The 20,731-nt window shown below is 39.3% G+C and overlaps 1 protein-coding gene and 1 long non-coding RNA gene across 6 annotated transcripts in view; one reads left to right on the top strand and one right to left on the bottom strand.

The window, feature by feature from the left end:
- Window positions 1–2,931: 2,931 nt before the first annotated feature.
- Window positions 2,932–20,731, top strand: part of KIAA0825 — a 165,405-nt gene continuing 147,605 nt past the window's right edge. For 3 of the 4 annotated variants that reach the window (XM_082191339.1, XM_082191341.1, XM_082191340.1), the window contains exons 1-4: window positions 2,932–3,039; window positions 3,836–3,975; window positions 6,361–6,529; window positions 12,215–12,890. In XM_082191339.1, the coding sequence (XP_082047465.1) occupies window positions 3,845–3,975; window positions 6,361–6,529; window positions 12,215–12,890 (976 nt within the window). In that variant the 5' untranslated portion in view covers window positions 2,932–3,039; window positions 3,836–3,844. Of the gene's footprint in view, window positions 3,040–3,835; window positions 3,976–5,394; window positions 5,524–6,360; window positions 6,530–12,214; window positions 12,891–20,731 lie in introns of those variants that run through there. The other variant, XM_082191342.1, reaches the window with a different exon arrangement.
- On the bottom strand, window positions 12,186–18,369 carry LOC309514360. Of its 2 annotated transcripts, none has more exons than XR_014211954.1 (4): window positions 17,522–18,369; window positions 13,238–13,384; window positions 12,472–12,544; window positions 12,186–12,371 (listed from the first exon to the last, which is right to left on the bottom strand). It is a non-coding gene; the product is annotated as an uncharacterized lncRNA (long non-coding RNA). The 2 variants fall into 2 exon arrangements; XR_014211955.1 differs by having other exon boundaries at window positions 17,737–18,369.

Genomic DNA, 20,731 nt, shown 5'->3' with positions numbered 1-20,731 from the left:
GATTCTCTGTTGTAGCTGTAGCTCCCTGTGCTGCATCACAGGCTGCCCCAGAGTCTCCCAAGTTTTTCTATAGCAGTTTTTGGCTGGAGGAGATACAAAGGTCTATAGCAGGAAGTGGGGAGGATTGGCTCAGGAGTTCTGAAGTGCATGCAGAAACTTTGGGCCATTTTCACTGCTGCAGCTCTATTGGCTCAAAGGACTCATATGTGTGTATGTCTTCCTTTCCCTCTCTTGTACCCTCCAGCTCCACACACTCTCAAAATCTGCTTCAGAGGTATGGGAGACCCTGTGTAGCAGATTCTGGGAGCACAGGGGAGAGAAGGAAACAGAAGTCACATTGCATCAGCAGAATCCTTGTTGGCCCAGCACTGAATGGCACCCTTCATCTCTTCAAACTATTCCCATGCAGAAGAAGGAAGTTTTAAAATCAAGCTACTTACTTTGTGTGATTTTAAGGAATTGTTCATAAATATGAATAAAATTTAAATATGATACTTTATGATTATAATGTACAAAGTAGTTAATTGTTTCATTATTCATTGAAAAAGTTACAGGAGGGTGCCATTTGAGGCAACGAGGGCTTGATAACGATAAAGAATCGTCTTACCCCATATGTTCCCACTCAGCTGCTTCGATCTGTGGATGGGCGTTTACAGGTGCCACATAGTTGTCTGAGACATGGGCCTATACAATAATAGGAGGAGTGCAAGGATCCCTTCTTCAACCTTTCTTTCTGTTTGTTTTCAGAGATGTTAGTAAAGAATGATTTCAACACTGAAAACCTAGTGCAGCAGAATATAACATAAGGGGACACTTTTTCTAAAAAATACAGTGGTACCTCTGGTTACGTACTTAATTTGTTCCGGAGGTCCGTTCTTAACCTGAAACTGTTCTTAACCTGAAGCACCACTTTAGCTAATGAGGCCTCCCGCTGCTGCCGCACCGCCGTCACGCGATTTCTGTTCTCATCCTGAAGCAAGGTTCTTAACCCAAGGTATTTTTTCTGGGTTAGCGGAGTCTGTAACCTGAAGCATATGTAACCTGAAGCGTATGTAACCCGAGGTACCACTGTACAATTTCAGATATAATATCAGGGGTTAGTTGATAGATGACAGAGCTTCATACTGTGGTCAGGAATTGGCAGCCATAGTTTAGTATGATCATACTTCCCAGTAAAGTGGTATGTTGAAGACATTATTAATAAATCTGGCTAGACAAACAGTAGCTTTTAAAATAGTTGAAGGTGATATGATAGATAACATTGCCTTTGGTGCATATGCTCAAGTATATTGTCTCATTGTTTCTAATAAAACAGATTTTGAAGCATTCCAGAAATTTACAAAATGTGAGTGTACTGTTGGCAGTGATGCCTCTACCATACCACTGGTCAACACTCCGAGAATGCTGTCATCTCCAGCCTAAAATAATAACTTCTAAAGATCCTCAGAGTTTTAATGGGCATGCTAATTTTGTACCTATTGTTCTATGTTCGCTGCACTTCACTGAATTATAACCTGCCAAGCCTTTCTTTTAACATTCCTGGGATTGTGGACAAAGCCATAATACCTTATTTTGATTCAGTTTCTTATATCCAGTCACAGAGCTGTCCTGTGCTTAAAAAAGAGCAGATAGTTTTACAAATCTGCATCTATCCTAATTTAGCCTCCTTTGTTACTTCTTGCCACTTCTTATCTCTTGCCATTTCTAAAATATTGGAAGCTGACGTGAACCTGCAGATGGCAACAGGGTGTAAATGTAAATTGATACATCTTATTAGGTCTCCTTTGGATGGTTGTGCCAGAGCATGAGCTGATTCTGACGTTACTTTTGTACTTTGCTTCCTGTTGCTAAATATAAAATAAATGCTTGTCCCATCAAGTACCGTATTTTTTGCCCCATAGGATGCACTTTTCCCCCTCCAAAAATGAAGGGGAAACATGTGTGTGTCCTATGGGGCGAATGCAGGCTTTCGCTGAAGCCTGGAGAGCGAGAGGGGTCGGTGTGCACCGACCCCTCTCGCTCTCCAGGCTTCGCGCAGCTCTCCGCAAGGCGTGGGAGCCCGGCGCTGGGCTCCCGCGGTGAGTTGCCTGCATGCCGAAGGCTGGGCGCGCTGAGCTCAACACGCCCAGACTTCATGCAGCTCTCCGCAAGGCGTGGGAGCCCTGCGCTGGGCTCCCGCGCCTTGCAGAGAGTTGCCTGCATGCCGAAGGCTGGGCGTGCTGAGCTCAGCATGCCCAGGCTTCGTGCAGCTCTCCGCAAGGCGCGGGAGCCCGCGCCAGGCTCCCATAGCTTGCGGAGAGTTGCCTGTTCTGGGAGCTGGGGTCGGGGGAAGCTCGGGCTTCCCCCGCCCCAGCCCTGTGCCTGGGGGAAAAATTATTTCCCCCCCCTTTATTTCCCCCCAAAAAACTAGGTGCGCCTTATGGGACGGTGCGTCCTATAGGGCGAAAAATACACTATGAAGTTTCAGAATTGAGTATATATCCCTACTTTTAAAAAAGTTTTGAAACAGTGATCTGAATCTTTCCCTTAGATTTGTACCTTTCTTGAAAAAAACATTTAAATGGATGAATGCAGATTCTGAGGAATATGTTGGCTAATATTTACTGATTACTTTATTAAAATGACATGCTCTGAAATTCTGTTTTAATTCCCATAATAAACCAAGGAAATTGCATGAACCTAACATTGGCAAATACAATGTTTGTATTTTCACAATAGATTGTAATTCGTATTGTAGAAAACACACAAATGGGATGTTTTCTTTTTCTTATAATCAGCAAAAAGTGTACCAAAGCATGAGCACTTTGCAGAAGCAATACGGTATTGTTAAATTCAAACATTTGAAAACAGTTTTGTAGCCTGTGTTGAATATGAATTATTTTTGGTGGCTAATTATTTAATATGAATCTTTATGTGTTCTGTTTTCTGTAGAGAATCTGAACACTGATGTGATACCTATGCCCTCTGGTGAGTCGTTGTGGAGGACACAGATGCTTCTCCAGCCTTTAGCCACCCTTTTGCCTTGGTTCTACCCATCGGGTGAGTTGGACTCTTGTTATGCAGGCCCTCCATTCCAGAATAACCTACATGAGATCAGTAACAAAAAATACAGTCCCTGCTCTCTGTTACCAGATCTGCTTGTGTGCTAGTACACACACATGTGAATTTATATCTTAGGTATATCTTAGGCAGACAAAAGGTTATTTGGGGGAATTAGCTATACTGACCTTTGGATCTTTACAGGATATGAATGTGTGCTACAGACAGGATTGCATTGACTAGTTTGCCTTGGGTAATTTTGCAATAATTAGTAAGAAACCAATATTAGTGTGCTGGCTTTTGAGAGCTCGCCGTAAGCACACCAGGGAGCCTGAGGTAGCTGGTTTCTCTGCATAGTCAGGGGTCAGCGAACCTTTTCAGCAGGGGGCTGGTCCACTGTCCCTCAGACCTTGTGGGAGGTCAGACTATATTTTTTGTGGGGGGGAAATGAACGAATTCCTGTGCCCCACAAATAACCCAGAGGTGCATTTTAAATAAAAGGACACATTTTACTCATGTAAAAACGCACTGATTCCCGGACCATCTGCAAGCCAGATTTAGAAGGCGATTGGGCCGGATCTGGCCCCCGGGCCTTAATTTGCCTACCCATGGCATAGATGATGGATTCCCCATCTCTCTCTCTGCTGCATTTTGACTGTTGAGGGAGGAGCTCACTATACATGGTCTTGTATATCCCAGTATGCTTCATTTCTCTTATCATTTAGCATTTCTGCAATCAAATTTTCAAATATATTTAATCTTACTATTTATCTTCTATTTTTATTATCTAATTTAGTATTTGGAAATGGAGTGGGGAGGTGAATATTCTCTTGATTCTTCCAACTTGGATTGTTTGTTAAACATACTTCCTGGAGATCTGGAGTTTCAGCAGATACTTGGTGACATTGATGAGAAAATAAAGAAAAATGCTTCTAGGTAAGCTGTGTGGTATTGGGGCAGAAGTCAACTTCAGTTGCATTTATGCTGATTGCTACTGCTTTTGTTAGGTAGTTTTCTGCAACCTGATTTTAAAAATTCCATCAGTTACTTATATACTTATCCTTATTTCATTCTAAAAATGAAACATGTACTTCCCTGGATCAAGAAACTAGTACCAGAGTCAGACCTGATAAAAGAATACATTGAGAGAGTATACATTGTATTGCTACCAAGACATTCAGGTGAGGGAAACTCCCTCAATATAATTGTTCCTCCCCTCACTATTGGTTAAAGGATATAGTGCTGAAAGCCCCGTGGAATGCATGGTTCATTAAATTCAAAAACATTTCAGTGCTATTTGGCAAGAATTCAGCCTTGAGACTGATATGCACCATATTAAGTCAGAAATTATTTTGCTAAATGAGTTAGAAGATTTTGTGAATATACTTATTGAAATTTGGAGTTCTGTGGCCTATTAATAAACTGGAACTGAACTGATATATATTTTGCTATAATGAAGCATTGTGGTTTTTACCAAAGTGGTGTCTCTGTGCCTAATCCTAATCCTTCTATCAATGTTAGGACAAATTATTGGAAACATTTTGTTCTGTAAAGGGTTGTAGTGGCTTGTAATAATTAGTTATCACTTATCAGGTAGATTAGTCTCAAACCTTATTTTTAATGGAACCAGGTTTAGGTAACAAACAATAGTTGAGCCTTTACAGTTCACAAAGCTATAATTCATTAACTTTGATTAAGTGAGACACATTAGATACTACAATAGAAGTCTTTGACAAAATGTCCCAGAAACCAAAGTCTATGACTAGTGCATTGAGTTTCAGATTCCCAAGACAGGCTTAAATAAGTTACGAAGATACATCCTGGCTTTTTATCACATTTAGAACTCGTGTTGGAATGGTATATTATATCTGGAAGTTGAGTGTGGACCATAGGGTATTATTTTCCATAGTAGTCTTTGAATTCATGAAAAGGTTCTTTGATAAAGATAAGTTATTTGTTTCAGGGGCACCATTTCGAACCCATTCTTTCTCTAAGGTTTCTTGAAAAGGCCTTTGAATGTGCTTGATAGGCCACCCATACTTGATTACTTTTTAAAGACGCTTTCATATATTACAGTCATTAGTATGGTTTCAGAGGATGATCCAACAGGGGAAAATTGCATCTTTATCAGGTTAGATAGCATCTGCAATGTTTAGATATTTTTGAACTTTGTTTAAAATGATACAATCAGCACATCAACCATGGCTTCCCAAAGAATCCTGAGAGTTGTTAGGAGACCCCTAGTCTGCCACAGAGCTGCAATTTTCAGAATGGTTTACCCTTCAATTTTCAGGAAACCCTTGAGAATTGTAACTCTCTGTTGTAGACTGGTGGGACGGAGAGGAATGATGGGGGAAACTGCTGGGGAACCCCCAAGGGAAGAAGGCTGGGAACAGGAGGTGTTGAAAGCTTAAAGAGTAACAGGGCTTAGTGAGCGGGGAGAGTCTGTGGCAGAGAGGTCAAGAATCGGAGGCAGAAGCTGAAGTAAGTGAAAGGAGGGAGGTCAAGAGGCAGTGATGAGTCAGGCGGCTGAAAAGCCATGGGTGTCAAAGAGCGAGTCGGCAGTAAATCACACCATTCAGAGTTGGAGTTAACTCTTTATTAGCAAAAAACATGATATTCACAGGGTTGACTGTCATTAGTGAGACCTAATGAACACAGCAGCTAATCCCCATTAGCTCTTACCCCATTAATCAGTTGACAAGACTGAAAGTCCCCACCTCCCCACAGCCGCGTAAGTCTCCTCCTCTGCTGGGCTTTTCCCAAGCAATTGGAAGCTGCACCTGTTGCTACTGCACTCGTTTCAGCCCTCTTCTGGTTCTAGCAGATGGGAGGGAGGGGAGCGGAGCTTGTCTCCGCAGGAAAACACTGTGGCAAATAATTCAGCCCCCAAATGGATTACATATTTGTAGAAAATGGTGTCAGTAATTACCAGCTGATTAAACCTGCCACCATTTTGTGACTGGCTTTGCTCCTGCACCACTGTTATATTACTAGTGAACTTCAGTAATTTTCTACCCCTGAGGGTAGAAAGGATAAAATAATCCCTGTTTTAGGAGTGACGGAAATTGCTGATACAAAGCACACACATCCAATTGTTTTTAAGGTTGTAAGGTGGTGATTAACCCCAACTGTATTATGACACATGCACAGTGAGGCCTGCTCACCAGCACAGGCTTCTGCATTGATAGTATCCATAAAACTAAATTACTGTTAATATGGTAAATTAAAGTGTTATATAATATAATGCTATTTAATGTTGAATACTTTGCCGTAAATGATAAGTATTCCTTTTTTATGTTTGCTTCTTTTCTACTTTAGTATGGAACAGTGTCTTAAGGAGCTACAATCAGAAATAAATGAAACTTGTCCTGATGAATTGCTACAAGACACAACTGACTGCCTTCAGTGGTTAAATAATTGCAGTTTCAGCTCAATCAAGCCATCTTCAACCCCTCACAGAGAATTGATCAAGTTTCTCCAAACACTGGTAAAAATGCTGTTGTTTTATGCCATAGTTAAAAATTATTTTCTTTTATAAAAAAATTTGAATATCATACAATGCAGTAAGAAACAAACTAATTAAATGATAAAAAAAGAAAAAGAAAGATAGAGTGGACTTTCTCAAACATTGATCCTAATCCTTGTCTCACATAGAAGGGGGTGGATCCTCCCAGCTCTCACCTCAGAGCTTCCCTTTCTTCTTCCAACCTCCCACTCTGGGATATCTTCCCTTCCTTGCCTCTCACACAGGGTCCTTCACCAGCCAGCCATCAGCTTCATGTGTGCACAGTCCTCTTAATGATAAAAAATAATAAAAGAATGAGAAAAGAAAAAAGGGGAAAGGGGAAGATATGAAAAGTGCTTCTGCCACAGATTAGGATGAAGAATCAGCATGGGGAAGATGGTGTCACCAGCAGATCCCTGGACTGGCCACCTCTTCAAGCCTCCTTCCTGTGGTGCTTCTCCTGCCAGGCTGACTCTTCTAAGGGGTTAGTGGGGTAGGGATTGAGATCTAGGGGGCAGCAGGTAGGGTATCTGCAAGGTCTAGGGAGTGGGGTAGTTGGAGCTAGTGAGCCAGGGGTGCAGCCTCTGGTATTTAAATATTTTGTTATTGTTGAACTTAATGTGTTTAATTATATGCTTCTTTGGGTGTCCCCCCCATTTTTTGCATTTTATGTGTTTGTATTTTACTTGCCAAAGTTTGTGTTCCTCTTCATGCTGTTCATTTGCACAAGGCTTCTGTTTTCTGAAGGAAACCTTCTTTCTTCTTTTAGCTTCTTTGTCTTAGCTCATTAACCTTGTTGGCATCCTCTTGAAATTGGCGGTGCTTTTCTTGATCTGCAGTAAAATTCTAGCTGAACTGTTATTATGGCTTTAAATAATCACAAGCATTTTAAAGAGATTGAACCCTCTTGAATAAGTGGCCTGTAATTTCCTAGTTTGCTCCTCTCTTTATTACGTCATAAAAAATGGTATTATATTTAGCTAAAGACTAAACAATTAAAATGACTTTAAAACCATTAGTATAAAGACTTATTTTAGTGGCAATTGCTTTTTTTAAAAAGTAAACCTGTAATTTCACATTGAATTCCCGAAGAGCCCCTGTAGATGTCACTTGGATCCAGTGATTTGTTAATTTTCAAATTGTTAATTAGCCTAGAGCTTCAAATCTCATCACTTCTATTTGACTCATTTCTTCAGACATCTTCCTTGAAAAAAATGATTCAGGCATGTGTAATTATCTTTTATCTTCTGCAGTTGTTCAGCTATTTGATCCACTGTATACAATATACAAGACAGAATAAAAAACATAGGTTTTTGTCACACACATATTGAAAGCTATTACTGAATTTATGTAATTAAGTTTTATTTGCTGGCATTTTGTTTAAACATTCTGAAATCAGTTAAATCAGAGTTCTAGATTCTGAGTGGGTATCAGCTAATGAGTCCTGTCAGTGGAAGCTCCATGCAAGGACTGCCTCTTTCACAATGGGGCTGTCTCTCCTCTCCTCCTTCCATTCACGCCCCCCTTAAATTGGCAGGAATCAGTAGAACTCCTAGAACAGCACACCAGGGGTGGGATCATGCCATCTGGCAATCCAAAATGCACTTTACCACAACACTGAATTCATTCCTCTGATAATATTTTTGGGAAAAATGAATATATTCTGATCAGTAATCCATCAAGATTAAATGTGTAAAGTGATCGGTTAAGAAGAGACAAGTACAAATATTCTGTAAGGTACTATGTAAATTCTTAGCCTGAAAATTCTAGCAACTTAATAAAAATCAGTACAATTTTTGTTTGAACTGTGAGGAGCTTATTAAAGCATTTATAAAATTGTGGTATATTTGCAAATTAACTTTATTGTGTTTGGTTGCCACCAATAAAATACACTCATAGGATATGTACAGTCTACTCTGAAAGAGCCTGCGTCCACCATTTTGGATACATTTCTTCCGATAGGCACTTGCAGCACTGTTGGAAGCCTTTTGAAACCTTGACTTTCAAATACAAAAGCCTGTCTTAACATAGGCAGTTTTCAAAAAGACTTTGAAATGGGAAACTAAGCTTGCAAAGCTTCAAAGCCAGCTGCAGGAACTCTTCTTTTAGGAGTACCAACTCCAAAATGGTGTGTGTAAACCACCTGGTGACCATTTTAGGGATGTATTTTCAATTTGAAAAGACTTTGAACACTGCTTAGGTTTAGGTAGGCTTTTGTAATTGAAAATATTTCTGTTTAAGCTTCAAAAGCAGCAGCACTTTCTTGTGGATGACATTTTTGGATTCATATTCCATAAGAAAGAAGCCCATTGGCTGGTTTGAAAGCTATTGAGCTTTTATGCTATCTTTAATAAAATAGCATATTTGATAATCTCACAGAAAGTTAAGATTGTTTAAATGTAATATTTCTCATAACTTCCCATATATCTTGAAGATTAGTAATTTCTCTGCTAATCTGCTCTAGGAATTGCAAAAATAGTGAGTGGATTAATTTGTATCTGTGCATTTGTATATCACGTACCCACAAATACGCCCTGTTATTTAAAATTATATTATTGTGAGTCCATGTGTAATATAATGCAATATTACACTATTCTCTCCTAGAGTGCAAATAAATATTGTACTTTGAGAAACCAATAGGGGGTTAAAAAATCCTTTTTATTAAGACATATTACATGTATAACTAAACACAGTAATAAAATACATATGATGAAACAGAATTCAGGAAGAGGTTGTTAAACTTCTGGCACCACCCTGAGATCTTTAGATGAAGGATGGTATACAAACAAACAGCTTTCCTTCCTTTCAAAGTCCCTGGTGGGCATTGAACACTTTCAGGATGGCAACTGCTACTGCTGCTCCCAGGTAGAGCTATTCAGAATTACTTCTTCCTCTAAAAGAAGCCACCCACCATTGGGTCAGTGCTCCTAGAACCTGATGTGTTTTGGGACTGGAGTGTGACAAGTAATCTGGGCTTTGTTTTATAGTTGAATTCATTTTTGAGGCCTTTGCAGAGTTTCAAGAGAGTGAATTTAAGCAACCTTTTTCAGCCGTGGGCCGGTCCACCATCCCTCAGACCATGCGGTGGGCCGGACTGTATTTTGGGGAAAAAATAATGAACAAATTCCTATGCCCCACAAATAACCCAGAGATGCATTTTAAATAAAAGCACACATTCTACTCATGTAAAAACACCAGGCAGGCCCCACAAATAACCCAGAGATGCATTTTAAATAAAAGGACACATTCTACTCATGTAAAAACACACTGATTCCCAGACCGTCCGCTGGCCAGATTGAGAAGGAGATTGGGCCGCATCCGGCCCCTGGGCTTTAGGTTGCCTACCCCTGATTTAAGCTGTTGATGACACTCATGCACTTGTGATCTTCTCTAGTTTTGTCTGGGTATGGTGGGCTACTCCTCCTACAGGAGGAAGCAAATTGTATGGTTATGCCTTTGAGCTCCAATAGGAACTCAGTGGTGTTCAATGCCCTATGGAGATAGACGTTTATAGGTAGGAAATTTATATTTTCTCCCCTTGAGGGACCTTATTTTAATTCTAGAAAGCTTAAAGATACCTATGGCTAGTCATACAGTCCATAGACTAACTATTGTATGATTCACGTATAAACTAAAACAGTCAATTGTGAGTTAAATGAATTGTGTCCATTATTTATTATTTTTGTTCAGCTGTCATAATCATGGAAATTGCTGTCAGCCATGTCTGTGATTTCCAAAACAACCCGTTTTGTTTGTCTGCATTGCCAGGGGGCCAAGACTGCTTGCACCAGCAAGAAAGTACTACACAAATCAGCTCATTTTCTTAAAGTTTTTCAGAAGCTCTTGAGAAAGTTTATTTAATCCTTCTGCCCTAGTAGGCTGGAATTTTGCATTTATTCATCCATGTCTAATTTATTTGAGTTAGATTTATGCACATGTAAATGAGTGCATATTGAACTCCTAATATCTAGGCTCCATCCAGAACAAATGGGAAAGAATACCATTTAGTTGTAGGAATTAGTCATAACTTACTTTAAAAAATAAAATTCACATTTTTCTTCCAGTTTTCAAGGCAATTATGTTACCCAGCATAATATGAAATGTTCAACCTCCTCTCATCCTTTTGTGTCCATAATAGAATGAAGTTGGACTATGAGAAGAGTGACTACTGTAAATGCTGTTACATTTAGCATTAGAACAATGTATATCTGATCTTATAGAATTTCAAATGCATTTAAAAGTATATAAAATGTTAATCAGCCAAAGCCAAAGGCCTGAGGAACGTTTTCACCTGGCACCTAAATATATACAATCAAGGTGCTAGGCAGGCCTCCCTGGGGAGAGCATTCCACAAGTGGGGAGCTACCACAGAAAAGGCCTGTTTTTGTGTTGTCACCCTCTGGCTCTCTTGTGTAGGAAGCACAAAAAGAAGGGCCTCTGATGATGATGATCACAGGGTCTGGGTCAGTTCATATGGGGAGAGGTGGTCCTTGAGGTATTGCATTCCTGAGATGTTTAAGGCTTTATAGGTCAAAATCGCCCCTTTGAATTGAGCCCAGCAACTACGTAGCCAGTGTAGCTGGGCCAGGATTCATGTACTATGCTCAGATTGTCTTGCCCCAGTGAGCAACCTGGCCACCGCATTCTGCACTAGCTGAAGTTTCCAGACCATCTTCAGAGGCAGCCTTATGTATACTGTGTAACATCATCAACAACAGTTTTATTATTTATACCCCACCCATCTGGCTGGATTTCCCCAGCCAATGTAGGTGACTTATAGCACAAAAAATTGCAAAACATTAGACATAAAAAAAATCCAGATACAGGGTTGCCTTCAGATGTCTTCTAAAAGTCAGATAATTGTTTATTTCCTTGGTATCTGATGGTAGGGTGTTCCAAAAGGCAGGCACCACTACTGAGAAGGCCCCCTATTTGGTTCCCTGTAACCTCAGTGTCTGAGCTGAATGATGGGGGTGGAGATGTTCCTTCAAGTATACTGTGTTGCAGGTGCTGCAGTAATCTAACCTAGTTGCAGTAATCTAACCTAGAGGTTACCAGAACATAGAAGGCAGAAGTTAGCCTATCCCTGTCCAGATAGGGGTACAGCTGGACCACCAGCTGAAGCTGATGGAGCCTCAAGTGACAGCAGATGATCCAGAAGTACCCCCAAAGCTACGTACACCTTTTTTCCTGAAGGTGAATTTTTAGAGGTGTATTTTTTTTATTTTTTGATACTAAACTTCCTGTGTGTTAACACAGAGACTAAGTTTTACATGCCAACAGAATTTATTAGAGGGCTTACATAAATGTATACAGATGTGTGTAGATATTGTGGTTTATGGTATAATTAACCTATCAAAATATTATACCACTATTAATGTACAGGCCATGCATTCTTTTGATCTAATAGCTGCTGTTTCAAGTGTACCTTAAAAAGGTCCAGGAAGTCCCTTGTGTTGAATGAATGACAGTTTTTGCCTTCTCTCTAATAAAGAGAATTGGATCAGCTAACTGGAGGAATATTGGGGGAGGGGAATTCTATATTAGAAAAGTTCATTTTGTAGGCAGTAATTAACAGTAATTTGCATAATTTTTCAAAAGAGCCATTGTTTACTTTAAATGGAGTCATTCACATAACTTAGCATATTGTTATTTATCTTCTCTTAGCAAAGCTTACTGAAGGATGAACAAAACCAAGAAGAAACTATTCTTCACTTTCTTCTTGATCTCTCCAGTCAATGTGGTGTATTATTTCCCTGTACTCCAAGTGGGACATCTTTTGAGTTTATATCCAGTGCTTCCCTTCATGGTGTTGAAGATGATTCTGCAATGGATACACAGTATATTTGGGATGATGTAAGATTACATCTTCGGCGCTTCTTAGTAAACCAGCTGCAAAATCATAATGAAACAAAAACTGGTACCTTACAACAGCAACTGCAGTTTAAAACTCGGTGTCTACAGCAGCTTTTATTTCTATATCCTGAGGCAGAAGTTCTGGGGAAGTATCAAAAAATGCAGAATAAATTGGTTAGTGATCTTTTACAGAAATGTGTTCTAGAAAGCATGGGTGAAACAAACTTTGAAAAGATGGTTCATGGTTATGAAAACTCAATTCCTGCATTGTGTGCAATGATAAAAGAAGATTTCTATGTACTGAGCGGAATTATTGACCCTTCTTCAACACTGAAGTTTATTAATGAAACTTATTTGGATACCATCACGGAAGAAATGACCGTTCTTCTTGAAACACTTTGTGAGCTTCAGTTTAAGGAAAATGCATTACATGGTGTTAAAGCAAGCAAGAGCTCAAAGAAACACAGAGGAGTACCTCATGTTGGGGGTTAGTAGCATTTTTTTCCCATGAATTGTCTTAATTGTTTTTATCCTTTCATTTATCTTAATTAATTATTAGTTATTTAATTATCTTAATTGTTTTTATCCTTTCATTTCTCATACATGTGTCTCATACATGTCTAGTGAAGGACATAAGTACATGAATACGGTAGCCACAAACACTCAGTGGCAAGGCTTAAGCAACATCCATCTATATTCTTCTATTCCCAATTGTAGGCTGTGTTTTTCTGCTTGAGTGTAGGCAGATCATAGAGATAAACCCATGACAATTTGCTTCAAGTTACTCCCCCTCTTGTCTCCTTGTGAGCAAAGGAACTGGACATACTTTGTTACCTTCTTACTAGTGCAAATTAGGTCATGTTGGGGTGAGCAAGGGTGAGGCAGCTTCAGAGATTTGGGCAGATCTTATCCTTTTCATGTTTGCATCTGAACAGCCAGGTGCAAGAGGAGGATTTGGAGGTAAGCCTCTTTCTAAGCATCCTGCAAAAAAGAAAAGTGAACTGTGTATATATTGTGATAAGGTTGCTGTTGGGTTGAAATAAACGACAGACGAATGACAAGTGTCATATGGGAGGCATCTCCCGAGCATGTCTCGGGGAGTCCCTTTTATTGAATATTACAGCATTGCCACATATGTGCTTGTTGCTGATTGGTTAACACAAATACAATGAAAGGGTTGCATATAGACATTAATCATCAATAGATTAAAGGTTGGGAAAGGGAACACAGAATTGGACAGGAATGAAAACCTCCTTATTAAACTATAACTAGTGATTGATATAGCAAAACTTAAAGGAGCATATAAACTATTACTAGTGATTGATATAACAAAACTTAACAGGGCATAACTATTGTATTCCGTAGATGTGGTCAACCATGCATTAAGAACAGGTCAGGGTACGATGTTTCATGGACTTAATGTGAACTGAACATTCTAGGGTAGGAAGGGTAGGAATGAATGCTTCAGCTTAGAACGGTCGTGTGCAAAAGCAAAACTTCCCATCATCTCCCCCTTTCTTTTCTTTTTTGCGAGATGTTGCTATATGATTTCAGGGTGAATGGGACAAAAATACTTTGGGATACGTGGTTTGCCAGCGCATGCCCGAAGTAAGTCCGCCCACATCTCCCCTATTATTTACTGTTGGTGCTGCCACTTCGCAAAGTAGGCAGCAATGATTTTATTGGGTTCTTCCACAAGAAGCTTGGTTTTTTTCACTGTTGGGTGCACAGAAATGCAATGATCTGCTGCTCTCAAGAAGGAAGGGGCAGGGGGGGAGGAAGAGAAACTATGGGCCAGATGAGAGACCACAAGGAGCCAGATCTAGCCTGAGGGAGGGACTGTATTAAACTGCAATAGCCCTTTTACTTAAATATTAGTTACGCTTTTTAAACAAGGACTTAATCTTGAACTTAGTTTTTAAATATCTGATAGGTATTGTGTTCTAAAATACGTCTTCTGAAAATGCCATCAAACACATAAGGCAATGGATGAGACACATTGCAGATGAGTTCGGAGAGTCTGTATTATTTTAACTTCATTTTCATTAAAATAATATTTTTCTTATTATAAATAATAATATTTATCTTACTACCTCAGGGCTCTATCCTCTCCCCCATGCTTTTTAAGATCTATATGAAGCCCTGGGGTTGGGCTGGGTGTTCACCTCTCATTTAGATCAGAACTAGTGAAGGTGGTGAAGGTCCTGTGCAAGTGTCTGGAGGCAGTTGGAGGATGGATGGCAGCTAATGGATTGAGGCTGAATCCCAACAAGACAGAAGTACTGTTTCTGGGGGAGAAGGGCAGGCAACTGTGCAGGACTCCCTGGTTCTGAATGAAGTAACTGTGCCCCTGAAGGACCATGGGGTGCAGCCTGGGAGTCATTTTGGACTCACAGCTGTCCAGGCGGCTGTCTACCAATTCCATCTGCTACACTGGGTGAGACCCTACCTGCCTGCTCACTGTCTAACCAGAGTGGTACATGCCCTCACTTGGACTACTGCCATGCACTAAATGTGGGGCTTACCTTTGATGGTGACTCGGAAACTACAACTAATACAGAATGTGGCAGGTAGACTGGTGACTGGGAGTGGCTACCGGGACCATATAACACTGATCTTGAAAGACATACTACATTGATTCCCAGTATGTTTCCAAGCACAATTCAAAGTGTTGGTGCTGACCTTTAAAGCCCTAAATGGCCTTGGCACTATATACCTGAAGGTATTTTAAACTGTTACATTTTCATTCATTTAGCTTCTTTTTATATTACCAAGATATTTGTAACCAAATTTTGTATTCTCTTCCATGACATTACTTGGGCATTTAATGATAATGAGGCAGAAGAATACTGATTAAAAATGACTAACAATTTTATTTATTTATATTATTTATTAACTGTGTATGCCACCCAAGGCTGTTAACAACAGACAAATACAAAATGAAAATACACAATACATAATAAAACAAAAACGAAATTAAAACAAACCAATAACTCCCCTTCCACAAACACATTTAAAAAACCATAGAATGTTAATCATCTGAACACTTGGTTGAAGAAAAACGTTTTCATCTGGCACCTAAAAGTATGCAATGAAGGTGACAATAGTCACATGAACTAGGCCACAGGTTCCTTATGCAGCATGTAGAATTTTATCAAGAAGAAAGTCAAAATTAATTAACACAGTGACAAATCACAGCTGATGCACTAAGTTTGTTGCACTTGTTGGAACTGATGAGCACAGTTAGAATCAGACATAGAAAAGAATAACATTTACCTGGATGTTACCAGAGGGCGGTACCTTGTTCCATCAGTGCAAGGATTTTTGCTTGTGGAATTGAACTTCCTTCCCCCTTTCCCTCCCCATAAGTACCTTGTGTCATCCCACAAACTACCCCAGCATTGGGGTAAACCTCAGAACAGATTTAAGGAGTGTACAGGGATAGGAGAGGGGAGGAAGTTCTGCTGTGCAAGCAGAAATCCTTGCTCTGATGGAACAATTTAGTTGCATACTGTCCACAATTTCTGTTAACTTTTACTGGCAACATGTTATAATATTTTAACTGTGTCTGAAATATAGTGTATAGCTTGGGAATATAAGGATGAATTCTAAATAAATAATGAAACAGAGGCTTGAAGGTTTCCTATATATAATACCCTAGGGCCACATACAGTATTTGTTTCTAGAGGGAGCATGACACTTTAAAAATATTGCAAAAGAATTAAGCTTTCTACTTTTAAATTTATAGTAGGGGGTATGATGATACTAGCTAAGTTACCGAAATGTCAATTGAGCTGAAGAAATTTCAAAGCTGCTAGCATGTCCAAAAACCTTACTGTTGCTTCAAATCAGTTATTAATCCCATAAAGTGAAGCTCAACAGTAGAATTTCATTATTGACCCCTATTATATTTAAAAGATGACTTCTTAAAGGCTTTCTTGTTCTTGCATGTATTATTTGAAAGAAACAAAATATTAGATGTATTAATATTTGTCATTTAAATATCTATTTTTACAGATGCATTTTTATTTTTGCATCATGTAATGTCTGTTTGAATCCTGCAAAAGTTACGAAGATTCACGTCTGTGATTTGATTTTCTTATGCACACTCTGCAAACAAAAAAAGCAATATAAATTTTGAACATTTTTTCATTTGTTAAAGAATATTTCCAATTAGGAAACACTAATTATTTTCATCTCAAAGCTTCCTTTGCACACCTGGGTGTTCTTCCTAAGGGTGAAAAGAACATTTAACTCACCATGCCCCCTAATTATTGCATTCTCCTCCCAAGTATAAAAGATGAAAGTGATTTACTCTTCAATCCATTTTCTTTTGAGCGGTCAAAGGTCAGTCTGAGATTTATATATTAGAGTAGTCTCTTTAATAAAAGAGTGTGACAAAGAAGTTGAGAGGGAATTATTAAGTTGGTTTTTCTTAGGAACATACAGTAGTGTGTAAAGGAAATAATAGAGGGCTATGAACGTCAAAAGAAGGAGGACTTCTAAAAGGTCTCCTGAAGAGGTTCCTAAGGCTCCGACAGTATTGTTTGACAAGGAAATTGATACATGACTCTTTACGCGACTCTTTTCAACACACACAAGCTATCTCCTGAGCAGAATGTAATTAGATGCTCCTTGGTGAGATACCATTAAGTTGTGGGGCATTTTGTATACCTTCATTAGTGTGAGGCTTGGTTAGCTTTATGATTTTTATTTTTATTTTAAAGAAATGGCTCGTTATTTTTTTTGTGCACGTTACGTTGGTTTCTGTGAGGAAGTAATATTTAAATATATAGGTCTTGATGCATCAACCCTGCCCCACATTTATATGTTCACTTAGCATAGGTTGCTATTTCCCACGTTGTGCGCTCTCTCTCTGCGCAATAAAAAAAAGTATAATCGGTTTTATTTAATTTGCAGCAATCATTTTTGTTAATAGACAATGATCTTAAACATTCATGCTTACTAAAGCATTCATAATGCTTCCATAAACCAGAGGTTTTCAACCTTTTTGAGTCCACAGCTCACTTGACCAACTACATTCTTTCTGTGGCACCCCTGTGGGGCTCAGGAGCCCAGTTATGTCACCCCCTGCCTGCAGAGCTAGCAGCCTCTCACCCTTTGTTGAACACCCTCCTTTGTGGAGTATTCCCTCAGCCTCCTCTCCTCTTCCCTCTCCTTGGGAGTCCTCTGGGGAGTCGCTACTGTTGTCCCTGGTCCCTGAGCTCCCCCCCCTGCCCCAAAGAGAGGTGCCTTCTCACACTGCTCCACAGCGGCCTGGGACTTGTCTGTCCATTACCAACAGCTAGGACTAACTGGCTGGGCTCCCTCACCTGCTTGCTTGGTTACTCGGAGGCTGCTTCAGCTCCCAGCAACCAGCACCCCCCGAGGCACCATTTGCCTTCAGAGCTTGTAGCTAGGGCAACTGCAACAAATAGCTGTGCAAGCCTTTGGGAGGCAGAGACGCAAAAGGACATCAGAGGAGGGTGGGCAGGGAAGAGGGACAGAAGCCAGTGTTGCCTGCGACACCCCAGATCATCATTCAAGGCACCCCAGGGTGCCACAGCACACTGATTGAAAATCACTGCCATAAACCATACCCTCCAGCATCTTGAGTCCCAGAACTTGGACACGTATCTTCCCACCCATGCTTCTGTGTGAGTCACATGATGTGAGATTATGTAACATATAATATTTCCTTTTTTCAGGGCCATCCTTTACATTGCCCAAAACATGTGTTTTGGGGGGTTGCATGAGATTGCAGCCCTCCAAAATCTGTGTTTTTCAGGGTGATATCTCTGTGCGAAATCGCATGAGGTCACAGCATCCAAAATGGCCACCCTGCTCTCACATGAGAAAACAGAAATGTCCACAAAGCTCCAGATTGTCCTCAATGCTATTTAACAGCTATATGAAACTGTAATAAGAAAAACTATCTTCCTGATTACTTGTGTGCCCTCCATAATTTTGCCAATGTTCTGTACCCATCAATTTGCTTTAGAATTGTAATATTGTTCCTGAATATCAGCAAGGGATTCTAGAAGACTTGTTAGTTCACATTTATTTCCACTAGCCTTTTGAAAGGCATGGCTAGTGAGATTTTTTTTTCTTTGAATAACAAACCCATGTTGCCTCAGACTCTGCTTTTGAAACACCTCTCATCTTCAAAAGAAGCTTGCCATGTGGCATGGCAGCTGCTGTTCGGGAAACACATGCTCAAAGCCCTCTTGAGCGCATGGAACTAATTGTACTGTTCTTTGGATTCCAGCCTATATTTTCACTGATAGAGTTTATGAAACATAGTGCTTTATGATTAGTGGTTCCCTTAAAAGTGACTTGTGTCATCTCTTACTGGGTCTCTTTGCAGTTCATAGCAATAAGTATGAAATACAGAACATGCATATTTTGTGCATGTTTTCCATGGTTGGCAATCTTTCATAGGCTTTTATAATTTTGACATGATGAAGTATTGGGCACACAGATACATATCTAGAATTACAAGTAGGAAAGTATATACTTCCTTTTATTTTGAGAGGAATAGTGTAAACTGCAAAGTGTAGACTGGTTGCTTGGTTTCATTTGAATCTATTCTCCCTGCCCCTCAAGATATTTTCATATCCCTAGATTGTAGCAGAGCAAAAGGGAACTGAAAAGCTGGCCACTTTTTTTTAAAGCCTTAAACACTTTGATAATGGTTTGCATCCTTGTGGTTTCCCATGGTGTACTGATAGTTCTTTATGATTCTGTCATTTTCAATCAGCAAAAAGTACATGTGATCAGTATATCTGATAAACTTGTCAATGCCTTTTTAAAACAGGATTCCCCAATCTATTCTATTCAGCCCCCTTCTTCATCATTTCAAGTATAATCTTGATAAGACGGAGATATGTAACAGACAGCTGTGTATAGCTAGCTCAGACTACAACTAATTTGTGCAGGAAAAAATTAAATCAGGAGGTAAATTATTTCATGATTGCTCATTCCCAACAGAGTTGGGCATCATTCTGAAGAAAATATCAAATAATTGGTTTCAGGCCGTGTCAGACACATGCAATTCCCTTCACTAATGGCTGTGTGAGGTAGCACCAGGCCTCAGGGGTCACAAAAGAACTGGAATAGCTTACTGCTAGGCACAGCAATAGAGAGGCAGTGCACATAGGAAATGAAGTGGCAATAAGTGCAATCCATAGGGGAAATGTGCTTCACTTGGAGTTTAATATATTGGCTCAGAGTCTGGCAGTAAGCCATGCAACAATTGTTTACCTTTTTGTTAGCATCTGCATCTGTTCTGTTTTGTAAACAGCACTTAAACTCAGTCCGTAAATGCTGGAATCAATAACAACTGTTAAGGGATTTCCTTCCTTTTTCATATTTTATAACAAATGCAATCTACAAACAATGTTTGCCTTAGATTAACAAGGAGCAGACATTAACAAGGTCAAAGGGATTTGCTTGTGAACATTTTATAGCTTCTTGGATGTGCAGTAATTATATCTGCAATTTGAACATATCCTGTTACCTAGTCAAATGTAACTGTTTTGAAAATTGCTGGTGTATAGTAACGAAGCAGATTTTAAGTACCTTAAGTTCTGTGCATGAAAAACTGCTGGCATTCTAGCACTTTAGGTTGAAACAGTATTGCAGCTGCTATTCAGAAATACACCTTTTGAATTCATAGGTGTTTCTTATGCATCTAACATTTAATGCATTAGTATTAGGTTGCAGTCATGCACATACAGGCAGCTTAAATCCCAACTAAGTCATTTGTTTGCAAAACATAATATTTTAAAGCTACAGCTGTAGTACCATTAACATTGTTCTAGTATAAAATGAACGAGGGCTGATCATGTCTAGTGTGTATAAAGTGAATACAGCATTATAAAAAACATGTGGAAGCATAATCTTCTACAGCATTATAGAAAACTTGTGGAAGCATAATCTTCTCTTTAAAAGAGACTATGCAGATGATGGATGACTTAATTGTAAAGTGACCATTAGCTTTGGCATCACAAAAAGATTGATATAACTGAGAGCACAAAAACCATTGTCATTTGTATTTTTGCTTATAAATCCCCATTCAGTGTTTTGAATATTTATATAGCAAATAATTGCAATTATATTTTTTGCCAAATATTAGCTACATGCTGAGAGCATTATGATCATTTAAATATAATGTGCAATTGACCTTTGAAAAATCTTTGGCCAGAATCCAAAGAATGGAAAGATGTGTATGTATGGCATTGAACTATATGTGGGGCTGGATCTTTGTTTTGTTTCCCTTTTCACTGTGGATGTTCTAATTGCTGAAAATCAAATCTGCTTTTTAAA

This window comes from Podarcis vaucheri (assembly GCF_965113315.1).
Source record: "Podarcis vaucheri genome assembly, chromosome: 11".
NCBI classification, from domain to species: domain Eukaryota; kingdom Metazoa; phylum Chordata; class Lepidosauria; order Squamata; family Lacertidae; genus Podarcis; species Podarcis vaucheri.
This window is presented reverse-complemented; position numbering and strand designations above follow the sequence as displayed.